This window comes from Chiloscyllium plagiosum, unplaced genomic scaffold (assembly GCF_037043375.1).
Source record: "Chiloscyllium plagiosum isolate Xiang-an unplaced genomic scaffold, Cpla_swu_hap1 HiC_scaffold_3, whole genome shotgun sequence".
Taxonomy (NCBI): Eukaryota; Metazoa; Chordata; class Chondrichthyes; order Orectolobiformes; family Hemiscylliidae; genus Chiloscyllium; species Chiloscyllium plagiosum.
This window is the reverse complement of record NW_028270141.1, coordinates 108,937,172-108,955,073: the sequence shown is the minus strand read 5'-3', so window position 1 is coordinate 108,955,073 and position 17,902 is coordinate 108,937,172. Positions and strand designations below refer to the sequence as shown.

Genomic DNA, 17,902 nt, shown 5'->3' with positions numbered 1-17,902 from the left:
TTAAGCTACAATACTTGACGATAAAAATAATTTAGAAAGTACTGAATATTTAAGCTCAATTTCTTTTTCCCCAAAAACTTGACAGAAAACGTGCTGGATTCTGAAATCTCATCTCTAATTGATGCCATAGTAAAATTATTGGGCCACTGCATTGTATAATGCCTAAAATTTCATTGTGTTTTTTACTGCAGATCAGTCCAAAGAGTGATGTATGGTCCCTTGGCTGTATCTTGTATTACATGACTTACGGGAAGACTCCATTTCAGCACCTTACAAACCATATCACCAAACTGCAGGCTATTACAGATCCAAACTATGAAATAAAGTTCCCCAGTATTCTAGAAACAGATCTTCTTGATGTACTGAAGGTATGCAATGTTCGGCCAAGCAACCTTTTAAAACCACACTTAATTTTAAAATATCTCAAAAATCAAACTTGAGTAAAGGAGAAAATGTTGGATTGGATTAGATTAGATTACTCAATGTGGAAACAGGCCTTTCGGCCCAACAAATCCACACCGACCTGCTGAAGCGCAACTCACCCAGACCCATTCCCCTACATTTGCCCCTTCACCTAACACTACGGGCAATTTAGCATGGCCAATTCATCTAACCTGCACATTTTTTGGATTGTGGGAGGAAACCGGAACACCCGGAGGAAACCCACGCAGACACAGGGAGAATGTGCAAACTCCACACAGAAGAATCGCTTGAGGCGGGAACTGAACCTGGGTCTCTGGCGCTGTGAGGCAGCAGTGCTAAGATGGAAACATCTTTATGCCTGACAGCAGGCAATCCAGTCATCTGGATTAGAGCCCATGAATTTGATGTGATGGGTTAGAAAAGATACTGGAGTGGGAGAAAATCTTACCTATGGACCAGGCCAGACTCCCTCAAAACATTTTAAGAAAGTGGCCCAGACCCTTACTTTGCTAATTGTTTTAAGAATCTGTAATGTGGGTATTCCAGGAGGGATGCAGTTGGTCAAACCACGTGGTTTTATATAAAAGAGAATTTATTTACAAAATTACTGAATGAAGCACAAAAGAGAACAGAATACCGAATAACGTAACCTATCTGAAGATCCAACAGACTATCCCAACTTAATGTTGCTGTTCCCAATACTTGCAACAATACCCATTGAATACCCCTTGGCACAAAAGGTAAAATCAAACACACGGTCTTACAGGAGAGATATCAGAGAGAGGGGAGAATCAGACCTGCTTCTTTGGGTCCAGCAAGTTTCAGTGAATAGCCACACTGCCAAAAACCAAATTAAATCAGAGAAAAGCTGAACTAACTGGCCACTCCTCTTTCATTGTACAAGTGTCTTTTTTAAAACTTGAAAGCCTTTTTCCTACGGCAGTATCTGTTGGCTATAATCAAACTGGCTCTAAAACTGTTCAACTCCAGACACTTCAGGACCTGTGCTTCTACAACCTGAAAAATCCCAAGGACAACATAATCTTGTTAAAGGAGCAGCATCATCATAGTAAGCATAATGAAAGGTGTGGAAGTAGAAGCAGGACAGCAGAGAAACTTTAGAAATGTTTTCCCGTTTTAGAAACAGAGAAACTTGTTTTCCCGTCAAATGAAAAGTGCCATGGCTAACAGAGTTGGATTTACAGGCAAAAGAAAATTGACACCACTCCACACTACACTCAAGTGGTGGAAAGTTCAACTTATTTTCTGACTAGTAACTGAAGTGCTAAGTCTTAGAACTTTTATAAATGTTTGCCTTACACTTAGAAAATACAAAGTGACAACAGGCTATTCAGACCAGTGAATCCATATTGTTTAGTCACCATGTAGCAATAATCCTAATATGCTTGCATGTTATCGTGTTCCTTTCCCCATCTCCTAAAAAGTGATTGAGTATTTTAGTTTTTTGTTCCTCATTATTATAAGAACCTCCAAAATTATTGAGAGCTTACGGCATAGATTTCCCATAAAAGACCTGAGGAATGAATAGTTGAGGAGACAGTGAGGTTTCCATTCATCGATAAGAAACTGTGGAAATTTAACTGCTTTTTAAAGTAGAAAATATTTACCTGGTGAACAGGAAAATTCTATTTTGAGAGAATTCTCAAACTGCGAGGATGTAATTTGGAAGCATTTCATCATGCAATTTGTTTTTGAAGCTTGGAATGATGTACCACTAGCAATAGTTAAAGGGGAGATGGTTGCATCTGTTACAGGATAAGTAAAAAAATATTTGAAGTAGATGAAGACACAAATCTATTGAAATTCTAAGCAGTGGTATGTTTGTTTTAAATCTAATAAAGATTCAGCACCAAAGCTTGGATAAGTTTGCCTGCTTCTGAGCTGTAAAGACTTGAGCTCTAAGGTGCAACTGTCTGGTTTTGATTCTCATCTGTTTGGTGGAGAGAAAAGGAAAAAGTAAATCTGACTTCATACTTCAGTATGTGCACATTCTTGAATTTTGCAATAAAATTCCATGTTTAAATAGTGTAATTTAATCAATTAAGAAAGTAAAAATATTATAAAGTTAAAAATCACACAACACCAAGTTATAGTCCAACAGGTTTAATTGGAAGCACTAGCTTTCAGAGCACTGCTCCTTCATCAGGTGGTTGTGGAAAACACAATTGTAAGACACAGAATTCATAACAAAAGTTTACAGTATGATGTAACTGAAACTATACATTAAAAAATATCTTGATTGTTTGTTAATTCTCTCATCTGTTAAAATGACCATGTTAGTTTCACTTCTTTCATATGTAAATCACAAAACTTTTTTTTAAAGTTACATTCTCAGGTTAACTTTAAGAATTGGTGTCAACCCAGATAATGTGTTGAAGGTGTTAGCCCCCTGTCTGTACCATAATGTTTAGACTGATTCTAATCTAAAAAAATGAATTAACAGAACCTTACATGGATTGATGCAGTTTTTGAGCAAAGTACAAATTCACCTCACAAATGTGTGTGTGTGTGTGTATAGTGCAATGGTGATCACCTGTAGTGTGACATGCACCCAAGGTCCCGGTTGAGGTACGGAACTGAGAATGTAACGTTTTGAAAAAGTTTTGTGATTTACATATGAAAGAAGTGAAACTAACATGGTCATTCTAACAGATGAAAGAATTAACAAACAATCAAGATATTTTTTAATGTATAGTTTCAGTTACATCACACTGTAAACTTTTGTTATGAATTCTGTGTCTTACAATTGTGTTTTCCACACCCACCTGATGAAGGAGTAGCGCTCCGAAAGCTAGTGCTTCCAATTAAACCAGTTGGACTATTAACCTGGTGTTGTGGAATTTTTAACTTTGTACACCCCAGTCCAATATCGGTACCTCCAAAACAGAAATATTATAGTCATTCTTTAATTCACTGCACTAGGTGTTAAACTGCACCAAGTCTTTTGAGATTGGAATTTGATGTCTAACTTTTAATTGGAAAACGAAACTATGTAATACAACTAAATATTTACATGAATCAAAACTTGTTTTATATCAATAGAAATGCTTGATAAGGAATCCGAAGGAAAGGATTTCGATCGCTGCATTGCTTGATCATCCTTACGTCCACCTCCAAGTTCGGCAACAGGCAGGTAAGTCATTTAATCTTGCAATAAGTTGTTGACATGGTTTTTAGGATAATTAACAAAGAAAAAAAAACAAAGGATGGCAATATTTCAGTCCCTGCATGACATGGGCATTGTGAGAAAGTTGAGAAAAGGCCAGTGATAGCTTCCTACCATCAAGAGCAAGAGTGTCATTTTCCAGATAAGGATTGAAATGGTGAGGTGCGATTCCTGCTAGTGAGTGGAAAGAAGCCTATTTGCATACATGTGCAATCGGAGCTATTCATCAACAATTCCCAACATGAAAGAGTGAGAAATAACGTAATCACTCCAGCTAGCTGCCTTCTCCTTCATTATGTCATTAAAATGTGGGGCACGTTGCTCAGGCAGGAACTGCATGCCAATCGATATGACCATAGCAATTAAAATAAACAATACAGGTCAGCTTTGTGCTTGACTGGATGCATGGCTGGGCATTAAAGATGGCAGCGCTGCCAGGTCCCCTCATAGACCAGAACCTCAGCCTATGGACAGTGGGAGAAAATGATGAGCCAGGGCCCACATGAGCATAGTGCTTAGATAATGAAGCGAGTTTTGGAAGATTAGTCCAAGAAAACCTGCTCAAGATCACTGAGAACCTTGCTAGAGCTAACACTTAACTGTTTTATCGTAAAATATAGCGTAGAGTTATTTTGGCACAGCAAACTTGTCACGATTTGCAAAGCACTACCTGAAAAATTGAGAGAAGAGGATTCAGTGGTAACTTTTAAAAGGGAATTAGATATATCCTTGAAACAGAAAAGTCTTTCTTTCAGGGTATTGGGGAAGAAGAACACCTATACAATATATTCGCCAAAAACGGATACCCCCGCAATTTCATCAACAGGTGCCTAAGGGAAAGACATGCCACAACCCAAAGGACTAGCCACACTACCATACATCAAAAACATTTCTGAACTGACAGCCAGACTACTGCGACCATTAAGACTCATAACAGCACACAAATCAACAGCCACTCTCAGACAACAACTCACCAGGACGAAGGACCCGATACCCAGCATGAGCAAAACAAATGTAGTGTACAAAATCCCATGCAAGGACTGCACAAAACACCACATAGGACAAACAGGAAGACAGCTAACGGTCCGCATCCATGAACACCAACTAGCCACGAAACAACATGACCACCTATCCTTAGTAGACACACACTCAGATGACAAGCAACATGAGTTCAATTGGGACAACACTACTATTATAGGACAAGCCAAACAGAGAACAGCCAGGGAATTCCTAGAGGCATGGCAATCATCCACAGATTCAATCAATAAGCACATCGACCTGGACCCAATATACCGGCCGCTGCAGCGGACAGCTGGAACTGACAACTGGAAGCGGCAGGTACAAATCACTATAAATGCCAGAGGAAACATCACAGAAGCGCTTCACAGGAGGCTCCCAAGCACTGAGGATGTCACCTAGACAGGGGACGAAACGTCTGCAACACAAATTCCCAGCTCGGCGAACAGAACCACAACAACAAGCACCCGAGCTACAAATCTTCTCCCAAACATTGGTTTCTGATTTGAGTTCAATTTGTATTTGAGGGTAGCTTTTTAAAAATGGTGTTCCTCTATCTTACTGAACTGTTTGAAAATGTTTGTGTTGGAGATAACAATGAATACTATTTTATTTCACATGGTAGATGAACCCAGCAAGACATCTAGAAAAGAAATGCATCACATCTTAAGCCAGCTGGTAGCTCTGAATTCTCCAAACAGCATCACAAGGGCAACTAAAGTAAGTCATATACTGACTTTTGTTTCAATTTTGGGATTGTATGCAATAGTTTTATAACATTTATCTAAATTAGAAAATGCTGTTTTTCTGTAGATGGGGAAATGTTCGTTTATAAAATACTTTATCCTGACTGTTTCATATTACTTGAAACATTTACAAGAACATCTGCTCAGCTGGAATCTTTTTCTCTCTTTAGTTTTCAAAGCCACATTTAATGGGAAATGTCCAAACATATTATCCCTCGTGCCTCTGCTTCCTCCATCCCCTAATGCCCCAACTCACTTGCCAATTAAAAATCTATAGAATACTGCTTGTTGTGGCAAAGAATTCAATGGCCCGACGAGAGAAAATAAGTTCTCCTCACTTCTGTTTTCAGAATGAAACGTCTTTTTTAAAAAAACTTGGTTCCTACATTGTGATCTCCTCCCGAGAAATTATCCTCCCAATGCAAGCAGCCATTCAAATAAGGCGAGCAAAAAGGAATTTAGTAGTAGCGGGTGATAGCATGGTGCAAGGAATCGGCACTTTACCTGCTGCTAGGGTTTTTGGGGTACCAGCTCAGGACTAGGGAGATTTCTAGAGTGAAATAGGAGGATCCAGTCTCCATTGCTCATATGGGCACCAAAGACAAAGGCAGGATGAGGAAAGAAGATCTGCATTGTCAACATGAGGTAGTTGTTACTTCAATGAGAGAAGTGAATATGTGGTTCAAAGGCTGATTGAGTAGATGTAGTTTGAACTTGTAGGGTATTGGCAGTAGTGTAGGAGATAATGAGGGGGCTGTACTATTCAGATAATCTACACAAACCATGCTGGGATCAGTGGTTTAGTGAGCCACATAACTAGGGAAGTTGTGAGAGTTTTTCATTAAACAGGGGAAGGGATCAAATCTAGGGAGATGAGGTCAGATAGTGCAGAGACAACTCAACAGAGGAGAGTATTAATATGGTAGTTTTTATAAAGTGACGGTGACATAGAGTCATAGAGATGTACAGCACGGAAACAGACCCTTCGGTCCAACTTTTCCATGCCGACCAGATATCCCAACCCAATCTAGTCCCACTTGCCAGCACCCGGCCCATATCCCTCCAAACCCTTCCTATTCATATACCCATCCCGATGCCTTTTAAATGTTGTAATTGTACCAGCTCTGGCAGCTCAGTCTATACACACACCACTCTCTCTGCGTGAAAACGTTGCCCCTTAAATCTCTTTTACATCTTTCCCCTCTCACCCTAAACCTATGCTCTCTAATTCTGGACTCCCCCCACCCCAGGGAAAACACCTTGTCTATTCATCCTATCCGTGCTCTTCGTGATTTTATAAACCTCTATAAGGTCACTCTGACATGATGGAATAGCGAGTACAATTCTAAGAATAAATCATCAGATAAGATTAGATATCGCATTAATACAAGTGCATGTACAAAGAATTACACTCAAACAATTTAGATTACTATGTGGGCTTGATATGGCGCATATTTGCAGTTGCTGGAAGCTATGTATGTTAATATTTAGGTCCTGTTTGTTTTTTGCACCTGCTTGAACTCAACAAATGACAGACGTTTGCTGTGTTCTGAAGGACGGTCACTGGACCTGAAATGTTGACACTTTCTCTCTACGGTTGCTGCCAGATGTGGTGAGATGTTCCAGCAATTTCTGTTTTTGTCTCAGATATTTGCTGGTCATTTCTCAAGGCAATACCCTAGCAATTAGTTAACTTGCCCAGTTTTATAACTTGAACAAAGACTGGCAGTTAACTGTCAATCGGTATTAATGGATGCAGTACCTTTTGGCAATGCCTTGATTAATCAGAAGCCACTTGCCGACCAATCAGTGCTATCATACCACGTGTTATTTAATTGTTTTCCCTTTTGTGTGTGACTTCATCATTCTTGTTAATCAACTGATGAGTGCAAGAAGGAAAGCTTAAAAAAAAAACTTATCAGCATACAAAAGACTAAATGAAAGGCTCTGTATTGGATTGCACTGTATTGGAAAACAGTGATGAACTAGTCGTACAAATAGATATCTGATAGCATCTACAGAAATATAACTACTAGATGATATCAATTTGGACCTGAATATTGAAAGGTACAGGGCATTTAGAAAGGACAGGAAACTATGAAAAAGTGGGAGGATGGCTATGTTGTATTAATACAATATAGCGAGAGCTGCCCTATGTTCAGAAAATCAAGATGTAAAGGTGGCTTAGTAACAGATCAGAAATTCTATGAATGATGAGCCCACTTGTATGAGCGGTGTATAGCCCCCTTAACAGTAGAGATTCTAACTTGTCTTCCTGAGACACTTAACAGTATTGCAATGACTGAATCTCCTGCCACCATTGATCAGAAACTTAGGACCTGAACTAGACCTGCCACATAATACTGTGGCTACAATAAAAGGTCAGAGTCTTGGAATTTTGTGGTAAATAAATTGCCTTTCAACAAGGTTCCGTGTAAGAGATTCACGTGTGAAATTAAAGTACCTAGTTTGCAGATTGTGTCTCTGCAATGGATTGAGAACAGTCAAGAAACTCAATAGGAATAAATGGGCCTTTTTCTGAGTGGGTGGCAGTGACTGGTGGGCTACTGCAGGGATCAGTGTTTGAACTCCAGCTATTCATAATATATATGAATGATTTAGATGTGGAAACTGCATATCATCATATCTCCAAATTAGCAGGTGACACATAGGGTGGGAGGTTTTGCTATCAGGAGGCAGCGGAGAAGCTTCACTGTGAGTTGAACAAGCAAGTGGGCAAATATGTGGCAGAAGCAGTATAATGTGGATAAATGCGATCATCCACTTTGGTAGCAAAAACAGGCAAACAGATTATTATCTGAATTGGAAAAGGTTGGCGTGGGGTCAGTGAGAAATTGGTGTCCCATGTGTGCGAGGAGCAGGAATGACTTACTGCAATTATATAGGGCATTAGTGAGACCACACCTGGAATATTGTGTGCAGTTTTGGCACACCTCTAGAATAGGTGGGACTTGAACCCGGGCCATTTAGCCAAGAGGTAGAGACATTACTGCTATGCCACAAAAGCCCTAAGCCTGCAGATTATAGATACAGACAGTCCCTGAATTGTGAATGGGTTGCATTCTCAAGTTCATTCACAAAACAATTTGTACGTGAATCAGAACACAATGCAGGACAATATAAAGGAGCCATTCATAAGTATAGGAAATGTTTGTATTTCGGATCTTTAAAATTACACCCCACATGGAATCCGACTCAAAAGTACAGGTGTTTGTAAGTTGGAAGTTCTTCCTAATCAACCTGCTCAGAGATGTTATTATACACTTCTGGAGCAGGTGGGATTTGGATATAGGCTTCCAGGCTCAGAGATAGGGGAACATTACTACTGTACCACACTGTAGATTATATGCTTAAATTCTGAGGAGAGTCACAATTCATAACCTTTTCACTTTCGCTAACAGCTGAACTAAGCTAAGGAAATTTATCTGTTGTACAGATTTCTGTTTATAGAGATGTTTTAGTGTATCTTAAAATTATTTGGTTTCTGTTTGTGCCAAAAAATATTTTTTGTACAATGTGCCATAGCTGGTGGTATTTTGGAGTACTGTAATTGACTGAAATTTCTTGTCTGCTAAATTTGCTTTAACTGAAATATTAATTGATAATAGTCTTGAATGTTTATTATGTTCCACAAGTCAGTGCACAAACCAGTATATTTAACTAATGGTTGCTAGGATTTTTTTTTTAAACTCCTAACTAAGGCCATGATCTGATTTTACAGTGTATTTCATGTTACAGTGCTCATTGTCAAAAGTAAAGCTCAATACAGTAATGGGGTTGTCTTGTGGATTGGTAGAAATGGTTTCTTAAATACTGATCATGTTTCTTTTGTTCAGAACAATACTTTTTAAATAAAGTAATTAAGTGGTATAGTTGCATTAGAATTATCGATGCTTCTGCATGGAGTAATTTGTTTACTTTAAAGTTAACACTTTATCGAAGTGCAGCAAACAATTTGGGCTGCCTGTTTACTCAAACTACATTTCTATTCTCCTTTATTTGTTGAAAAGGTAAGGTTTATTTTGTACAATATATCAACACAACTAAGATTTCATGGTTTTAAGTGTCAAAATAGCAATGCTATAGCATCCTAACCTTTTCCCAACTTTTTGTAGACTTTGTGGGAGCAGTGCAACAATGGCCATGATCTCGATATGTCTGCTTTTAGAAAGTCATCCCAGCACAATGTATAACAAATATAATGATACATTCGTCTGAAACCTGTGAATCAAGGCAGAGAATCGCGGACACCAAGGAATGGGAGTGGACAATGTCTCTTTGACTTAGAGAGATGGAAAACCAATTTAATTATTTGAAAATTGTCTTGTGGATGTCTGTGCTCTTATCTGTGTTTATAACATGCATCCTGTGTAGTATCATGTCATCTTGCCATCCAACCAATAGCAGTAATGTTCTACTGATTTACAAAAAGAGGTTTGCCCTAAGAACTTGGGACTGTTTTTAAAGAGTAAAGGTTTCCTCATTGTGAGATAACAATATTTTTCTTCATGTCATGTTCAGAGGTTAGAGGCAAACCATAGCTGCCTCTAAATTTAGCCAAGCTTGGAAGACTGGCCAACATTGTACAGTCTGATCTTTCTGCATTTAGCTTTATCATTTATTGGTGTGTGAGATTGTCAAATCTTTCTCGCTGTCTTCCCCTACATTATCTAGACCTATGAGCTAAATGGAGACCATTTAAATTAATTTGTTGTCAGCTTGTATTCAAAGATTTTTACTCTGACCCTTTTCAGGTTGAAATCAAACATGGGTATCGAAGGTCAAAAGGAAGAGTTTAACCTATTCTGCCCCTTTTATTTTTTTAAACGTTAAAGCCTTAAATTTGTATTTAATTGATTATTCAATTAAAATTTTGAGGTGTCAAGCTCAAGGTTTCCTTATCTTTTGCAGAGAACCTTTATGCTTAGCCTTATTGGTAGGGCAATGTATTGCATCACCCAGCTACCTGCATATACATCATCTTGATCACGTAGAATATTTTGAACTGAAGCAGACATAAAACTTGGTCTAAGTATACAAATACTCTTGTCTGTTAAAGGCAATAAGATATAATCATCCGATTGTAATTGTCATGAACATGTAAGGCCTAATTTGTAAATGCAAATAAAAATATCCTGTCAGAAAATACACTATTCTTCACCCGAAATAGTAGCCTGTGGTTAATTCACCACAAATATCTGGATAGGGTAATATTTGTTTGTTCCTCTAATAGATATACCTGATTGTATTTTCTCCCCTCTCAAATTCGAGATTTGTACAAAAACTATGAAAAACATGAGTTGGTCATTGAAGAATTTGAGTTTGTTCGATAATATGTTCAAACGGATACCTTTTATTGAGAGGAGGGGAAAAGAGTATTCAAATGTAAATCTAGTTGTCTTGCTTTAACTGAGGGAAAGTTGAAGTTGACTGACAATTTGTGAAATTCTAAGGTTTAAGTTACGACAATGTTATAGTGTGAAAAGTACTTTTGTAAAAAATATAACCCATTCATGCTCACACACTAAACATATCAGTTAACATCAGAAACTATATGGTAATTATTGAATAGATTATATGTAGTTTCATATATTGTTTATTGCTCACTTGAAACATGTTGTTTAAATAATGGTGAATAAAACTTGCTATAGTCTTCCTTTTCAATTCAGGTTTTTCACCAAATTAGCTTTATTTAATAGATATTTTTATTGAAAAGAAACTTTTAAAAATTTGTTTTACAAAAGTAATACACAATATAAACACCAATATAAAATTAAATAAATAAGTAAAAAGAAAATAAATTAATAATAATAACAAAAACAAAAAGAGAAAACCCAACTAACTAATGATCTATCCTACAAACAACCAAAACATAAAATAGGATATCATACATTACTAGCGATAAACAACAGAATAATTAAATAACTAAGTCCATGTTCAAAATGGATTTACATCAGGTCATGATTACACCCGTATTTATACCGGTTTCCTCCTCCCGGGGGTCTATGGACCAGCCAGAACCATTACCACAGCCAGCCAAAAACCCTGGAAAACATGGCCGAAATATCCGTGTCGATATAGTTCAAAAAGGGCTGTCATATTTTATACAATATTGTATACAATAGTTTTATACAATAGTACAATAGTTTTTGGTGCACCATATTTGAGAGGAAGTCAAGGGGCATATATTCCATGATTAACTGTGCCAGTTCTAAAGTCCTGGAGGGCCTTCAGCTGCCCAATTCACTAAGATATCTTTCCTTGCACAAAAGGAGAGAATTGAAAATAGTTTCCTCCTGTGCAAGCCCAAGAGTAGAGACGCTGGATTCAATCTAATCTCCTTACCCAAGATCTCTGTCAAGCCTGAGAACATACTAAATAGATTGACCACTTGAATTAGGCGGGGCACAGATATCTAAGGATCACTTAAGAAAAGGAGGACATCATCTGCATAGAGAGTGATTTTATGTTTCCCGAACCAACCCTAGGAACCGCTATGTTAGGGTCAGTTCGTATAGCTTCTGCTAATGGTTCGATTACTAATGTGAATAGTAATGGTGAAAAAGGACATCCCTGATGACAGCTCCTACCAACACTGCAGCTATCTGAACCTAAACCATTGGTGATCACAGCTGTTTTGGGGTCATTGTATAATACTGAGACCCATTTAGAAAATACCTCTCTGACACCGAACCTTTCCAGTGTATAAAAAAGATATGACCATTCTACACGATCAAATGCCTTCTCTGCATCCAAGGAGACAACTAACTCCGGTATTCTTCCCTGTTGACAGGCTTGTATCATGTTTAAGACCCTTCTAATATTATTAGTTGATCTGCGGCCCTTAATAAACCCCGTCTGGTCCTCTTTTATGATGTATGATAAGACCCTCTCTAATCTTAATGCTAACATTTTAGAAAGAAGTTTAAAATCCACATTTAGCAAGGATGTTGGTCGATATGATGAGCAATCTTCTGGGGCCTTTCCTTTTTTAAGAATGAGACATATATTTGCCTGCAATGAAGACAGGTGGCAGCCCTGACTATGTGAGGGTCATGTAATTATATATGTCTTTAAGTGGCCCAGCCAGTTCCCCAATAATTCTTTATAAAACAATTTGGAATCTGTCTGGTCCAGGTATTTTGCCACTCTGAAGCTGTCTAATTGCGTTGAGTACTTCCTGAGTTGTTGGGGGGGGGGGGGGGCATTCAAGATCGATACCTGCTCTGAGGTTAAGCCGGAAAATGCCAAGTTCTTAAAGAAGGACTCCATCTTCTTAGTTCTATCCTCACAGTCCTGCAATTTATACAGTTCAAAATAGAACTTTCTAAAGGCTGTATGCTCTTTTTACAATCAGAAATCAGTGTACCAGCACTTTCCCTAATGGACGTGATAACTTGAGCATTTTTTTTCATTAGCAAGATACGCTAAGTATCTGCCGGGCTTGTCGCCATATTCATATAATCTCTGCTTTGCGAATAATATTTTCCTCTTTGCTGTTTGGGTAAGTACGGTATTCAAGGCTGCCCTAAGGGCTGTGATCCTTTGTAGCTGAGTAATAGAGGGCCTATTAACATACGCTGTCTCAGCTGCCTTCAAGCGAGCCTTGAGCAGGCACTGTTGTTCTCCCTTTTGTTGTTTCAGAGTCGCAGAATATGAGATGACCAAACCTCGCGCATAAGCCTTAATGATCTCCCACATCGTCGACAGGTTACTGACCGTACCTGAATTAATTTCCAATAAGGTTTTGAATTCCTGAGAAAAATATTTTATAAATTTGCTTTCCTTCAATAAGAAAGGATCCATACGCCAATGTCGAGGGCCTATCCTATCGTCCCTAGTCTTGACTTCCATATATACTGCAGCATGATCAGAAATAGCTATATTACCTATTTTGCAAGAAAATATGGAATTCAAAAGGGTCGAAGGAGCAAAAAACATATCAATCCTGCTATGTCACTTGTGTGGGTTAGAGTAGAAAGTAAAGTCTCTACCCTGGGGGTGAAGGCACATCATCTAGCCCTCGCTCCTTATTCAGATCTGCCAGTTGTCGAGATCTCAGAGATATACCCATAGTACTCTTCGGTATCCTATCTGTTCCTGGGTCCATAATCCAGTTTAAAAACTCCTCCTATAATTGTATGGCGGATCCCAAAAGTCATCAACTTAGAGAACGCTTCTGGTACAAATTTAAAGGGGTGCACGGGGGGGCAATAAAGCTTCAAAATTCCATATTCCTCTCCATATATTAGGGCTTTGATCAGTATATACTGTCCAGACTCATCTTTTATCTGGCTCAAGATCTGGAAAGGAAGATTCTTCTGAATGAGAATGACTACTCCCCTACTTTTTGAACTGAAAGATGAGAAAAAAGCCTGATCAAATCCACCCTGTTGTAGCTTTAAGTGGTCTTTGTCAAGTAGATGTGTCTCCTGTAAGAGAACTATATCAACCCATTCTTTTTTGAGGTTTGATAATATCTCCTTCCTTTTGATTGGTGAATTACTCCCCTTGACATTCTAGGTGCACCACCTAAGCGAATGGCTAGCCATAATCATCCAGTCAAGCCCGAGACCCCCCAGGAGGAAGAACCCGACCCAAAACACCTTGAATAAAGACCATGGAAAATTCACAAATGCAAAAATCCTTTAAAACATTTACACCAATACAATTAAAAACTATTCCCAAGTAAAAAAAAATACACGTTTGAAAGGAGACTTTTCCCCCTTGCTCCCAGAGGACGTGACTACCTGTCAATAACCCTACCATAACCTCTCCTAACTAGTGCCCCGCCCTCGGCCCAGGCGTTATACAATGGAGTAGACAAATTCAAGTATTCTATAAAACCAAAGTTAAAAGTGAGTGACTCCCACCCCCCAACACCAACACCTAGGTGCTTTTAGCAAGCATAATACAAAATATAAATATATAAAACTACAAAGTTACAATCCCAGCAAGTATTAAGTAACTAAGTAAAATGGCAAAAGAAGAAAATCCCACTCTAAAGAGAGGTAGAACAAAACAAGCCCCCCCTCCCACACAAATCGAATAATCCACACGACCTGTAAAAAAGAAACCAAAGATACAGTAAGGAATAAGCTCCCCCATGCTCCCCCACCCCCAGGGAAAGATAATGGAAAAGAGATGAAGAAGGAAAAAAGGGTAAACAATAGCTTTTTTCGGTGATCCAAAGTTATATACAGATCCTTCATGGCTGCAGTGCAGCGTTGGCAGGTAGCGCATGGAGTATTGGATATTTAGGTCTCTTAGACGCCTTTTCGCCTCATCGAATGCCCTCCTCTTGCAGATCATGTCTGGAGAGAAGTTCTGAAATAACATTATCCTGGAACCCTTGTGCATCATGGCCTGGGGATCTTTCCCCAGGACTCTGGAGGCTTCCAGGAGCAGTTGTTTTTCTCTATAACATCGGAGTTGGAATAGAACCGGGCAGGGGCGCTGGTCCAACCTGGGCCCATGTACAGCAACCCTGTGGGCCCACTCCACCCACACCATGGCCCAGTCCCAACTCCAACTTTAATATTTGTGGGAGCCATTGCTCCAGAAAGTCTACAAGCCGGCCTTCCTCTTCCCGTTCGGGAAGACCCAGCAATCGAATCTTTTTTTGATGGCCCCGATTGTCGAGGTCGTTGATATGCTCCTCCAAGGTCCAGATTCGCTGCTCGAAAGCCCATACCCGACCCACAGACGACTCAGCAGCAGTCTCCGAGGCTGTGGTCTGTTGCTCCGACCCCCTGACGTGCTGTTCAAGTTTTTCGAATTCTCAGTCATGCTTCTGCAGCACAACCGAGAACGACTCTCACCTGGACCTGGACTCTTCAATGAAGGCGTCGATCCTCTCCTGCATCTTGTTGATCCCGGAGATCAGGCTCGCCTCTGCAGGTAAGTCCTCTGAGGTGGCCGCGGACGTCCCTGCTGCTGCTGGAGGGGTTGGGGGAGGGTCCCTGCTGCTGTGGAAGGGGGGTGGGGGAGGGTCCCTGCTGCTGTGGGAGGGGGTGGGGGAGGGGCCCCTGCCTGTTTTGAACTGCAGGAATGTTTGCCCTTAGTCATTTTAAAACAACACCAAACTGTCCAAGTTTGATGTAAAATGACTATCTATGCTAGACAAAAGCTATTTTAAATGATTTAAAGGGTGTGGTGAAGGCAGGTGCCCCACTTTGCCCGAATCTTAGGCAGAGCACTCCAGACTCAGACCTGCTGGGTGACCGCCATCTTGAATCTCCTCATTAACTTTTTTAATCATGTAATGATTACATGATGGTGCACCTTAGAATTTACAGTTGGTGATGTTCCAATATATTTGCTGTAATCCTCTTTCTAGGTTGTCAAAATTTTAGATTTAGGAGCTTCTGTGGAAGGAGCTTTTGTCATTTGGTCCACTGAAGTTTATATTGTTTTTTAAATTTGTAGGTGTTGTTAGTTAAGCCACCATTTATTACCTAAACCCAGCTGGCCTCCAGAAGGTGATGGAGCCTTGCTTTTTTAAACAGCTGCAGTCCTTGAGGTGTAATGAGATTCACATTGCTGTTAGAAATAAGTTTGACCCAACAACAGTGATATTATTCCAAGTCAAGATGGTATGTGGTTTGGAAGAGAATTGGAAGGTGGTGTTATTCCCATGCATCTGCTGCTCTTGTCCTTTTAGATCATAGGGGTTGTAGATTTATAAGATGTTGATTGGAGGGACTTTGGTGAATTACTGCAGTGCACCTTGTTGAGGAACGTCAGTTGCTGCCCCTAAAATATTTGTTGTCCAACACATGCATCTGTCCATGAATCTCTTGCAATCAGATATTTTCTTCAATGTTTTAAGTAAAGCATATATGATTGCTGTTTCATTGAATTTTGCTTTTTTATTCCATTTACTAAAACTAAAACTATTTTGAAAGTAATGGGCAGTTGAGATGCAACCTATTGTACTTTCACCTGCTGTACCCTCTTCTGGAAGAATGCAACTCCTCTTTTTCATTGTTGACAGTAGTGAATGTTGAATGTGATGATGAACAGCATGCCAATCGAGTAGATTGTTTTGTTCTGAATGATGCTGAGTTCTTGAGTGTTGCTGGAAATGCACCCATCCGCACATGTGGAAAAGTATTCCATCACGCTCTCAAAGTGTGCCTTGTAGATGATGAACAGGCACTGGAGAGGTAAAGGAACTAGGAGAGCACATTGTATATACTTAATCATAACCTTTGAGAGCTCTCTCCACACAGAAGTTGTCCCTCTGGATTGGAAAGTTGCTCATCACTCTGCTTTTTAAGGGTGAAAGAGGAAAACTCGGGAATTACACACCAGTTAGCCTAACATCTGTGGTGGGGAAATTATTGGAGTCCATGATCAAGGATGGGGTAACTAAACACCTTGAAAATTTTAAATTAATCAGGGATAGCTGACATAAATTCATCACAGGCCATGCTGACGAATCTCATTGAATTGTTTAAACAGTAACTCAGGCAGTGGACAGGGGAATGTTTATAATGTTGTGAACTTTCAGAAGGTATTTGATAAAGTTTGATATAAAATCCTACATAACAAAGGTTGAAGCCCACAGAAGTAAGAGCAAAGTACTAACAATTGGTGGAGTGGCAGGTGACAGAACATAGGGATAATGGGTAAGTACTCAAATAAGCAGGATGTGGCCAGTGGTGTCCCACAAGGATGCATTAGGACCTCAATTATTCATATTATTTACTAGTGACTTGGATAAATGATAGAAAGTCACATATCCACACTTGATGACATTATAGACTGTAGATGACTGCATAAAATTAGAGAGGGATATTTATAGACTAAGTGAATGGGCAAAACTATGGCAGATCGAGTTAAATGAAAACAAGTGTGAGATTATGGACTGAAGAAGGATAGTTCAGGATATTTTCTAGATGGTATAAAGTTAAATACAGTGGATTTCCAAAGAGACTTGGGAATTCAGGTGAATAAATCTTTAAAATGCTACAAACAGGTGCAAAAAATTAAGAAGGCTAATGGAATACTGACCATTATATCTATAGCACTGGCATACAAGAACACGGGTTTTTCTGCAACTATACAAAACACGCGTTAGAATTCACTTGGAGTACTATGAACAGATCTGGGCACCACACCTGAGGAAGGATATATTGGACTTGAAGGGAATGCAATGTTAGTTCACAAGAATGATCCCTGGACTTCAAAGGTTAAATAATGAGAAGCGATTACACAAATTAGACCCATTTTCTCTAGAATTTCGAATGTTAAGGGGTGACAGGAAAAGACAGGTAAGATATATTATTTCCATTTGTTGGGGACTTGAGAACTAGTGGGCATAGTCTGAGTTCAGACTAGACTGTTCAGGAGAGATGTTTGGAAGCATTTCTACAACACAGTATAGTGGATGCTAGAACAGTTGTAAATTTTAAATCAAAGTTAAGTTTTTATTATGCAAAGTATGAGATATTAAGAGATATGGGCCAAAGGCAGGTATATGGTTTCAGGTCACAAGTCAGTC

At 39.2% G+C, this 17,902-nt stretch overlaps 1 protein-coding gene across 2 annotated transcripts in view; it reads left to right on the top strand.

Annotated features, from left to right (window-relative positions):
- Positions 1 to 11,052, top strand: part of ttk (ttk protein kinase) — a 46,659-nt gene extending 35,607 nt beyond the window's left edge. For both annotated transcript variants that reach the window (XM_043686959.2, XM_043686958.2), the window contains exons 19-22: positions 192 to 368; positions 3,487 to 3,577; positions 5,253 to 5,347; positions 9,510 to 11,052. In XM_043686959.2, coding sequence (XP_043542894.2) covers positions 192 to 368; positions 3,487 to 3,577; positions 5,253 to 5,347; positions 9,510 to 9,587 — 441 coding nt within the window. In that variant the 3' untranslated portion in view covers positions 9,588 to 11,052. The remainder of the gene's footprint in view (positions 1 to 191; positions 369 to 3,486; positions 3,578 to 5,252; positions 5,348 to 9,509) is intronic.
- The last annotated feature ends 6,850 nt before the right edge of the window (positions 11,053 to 17,902 follow it).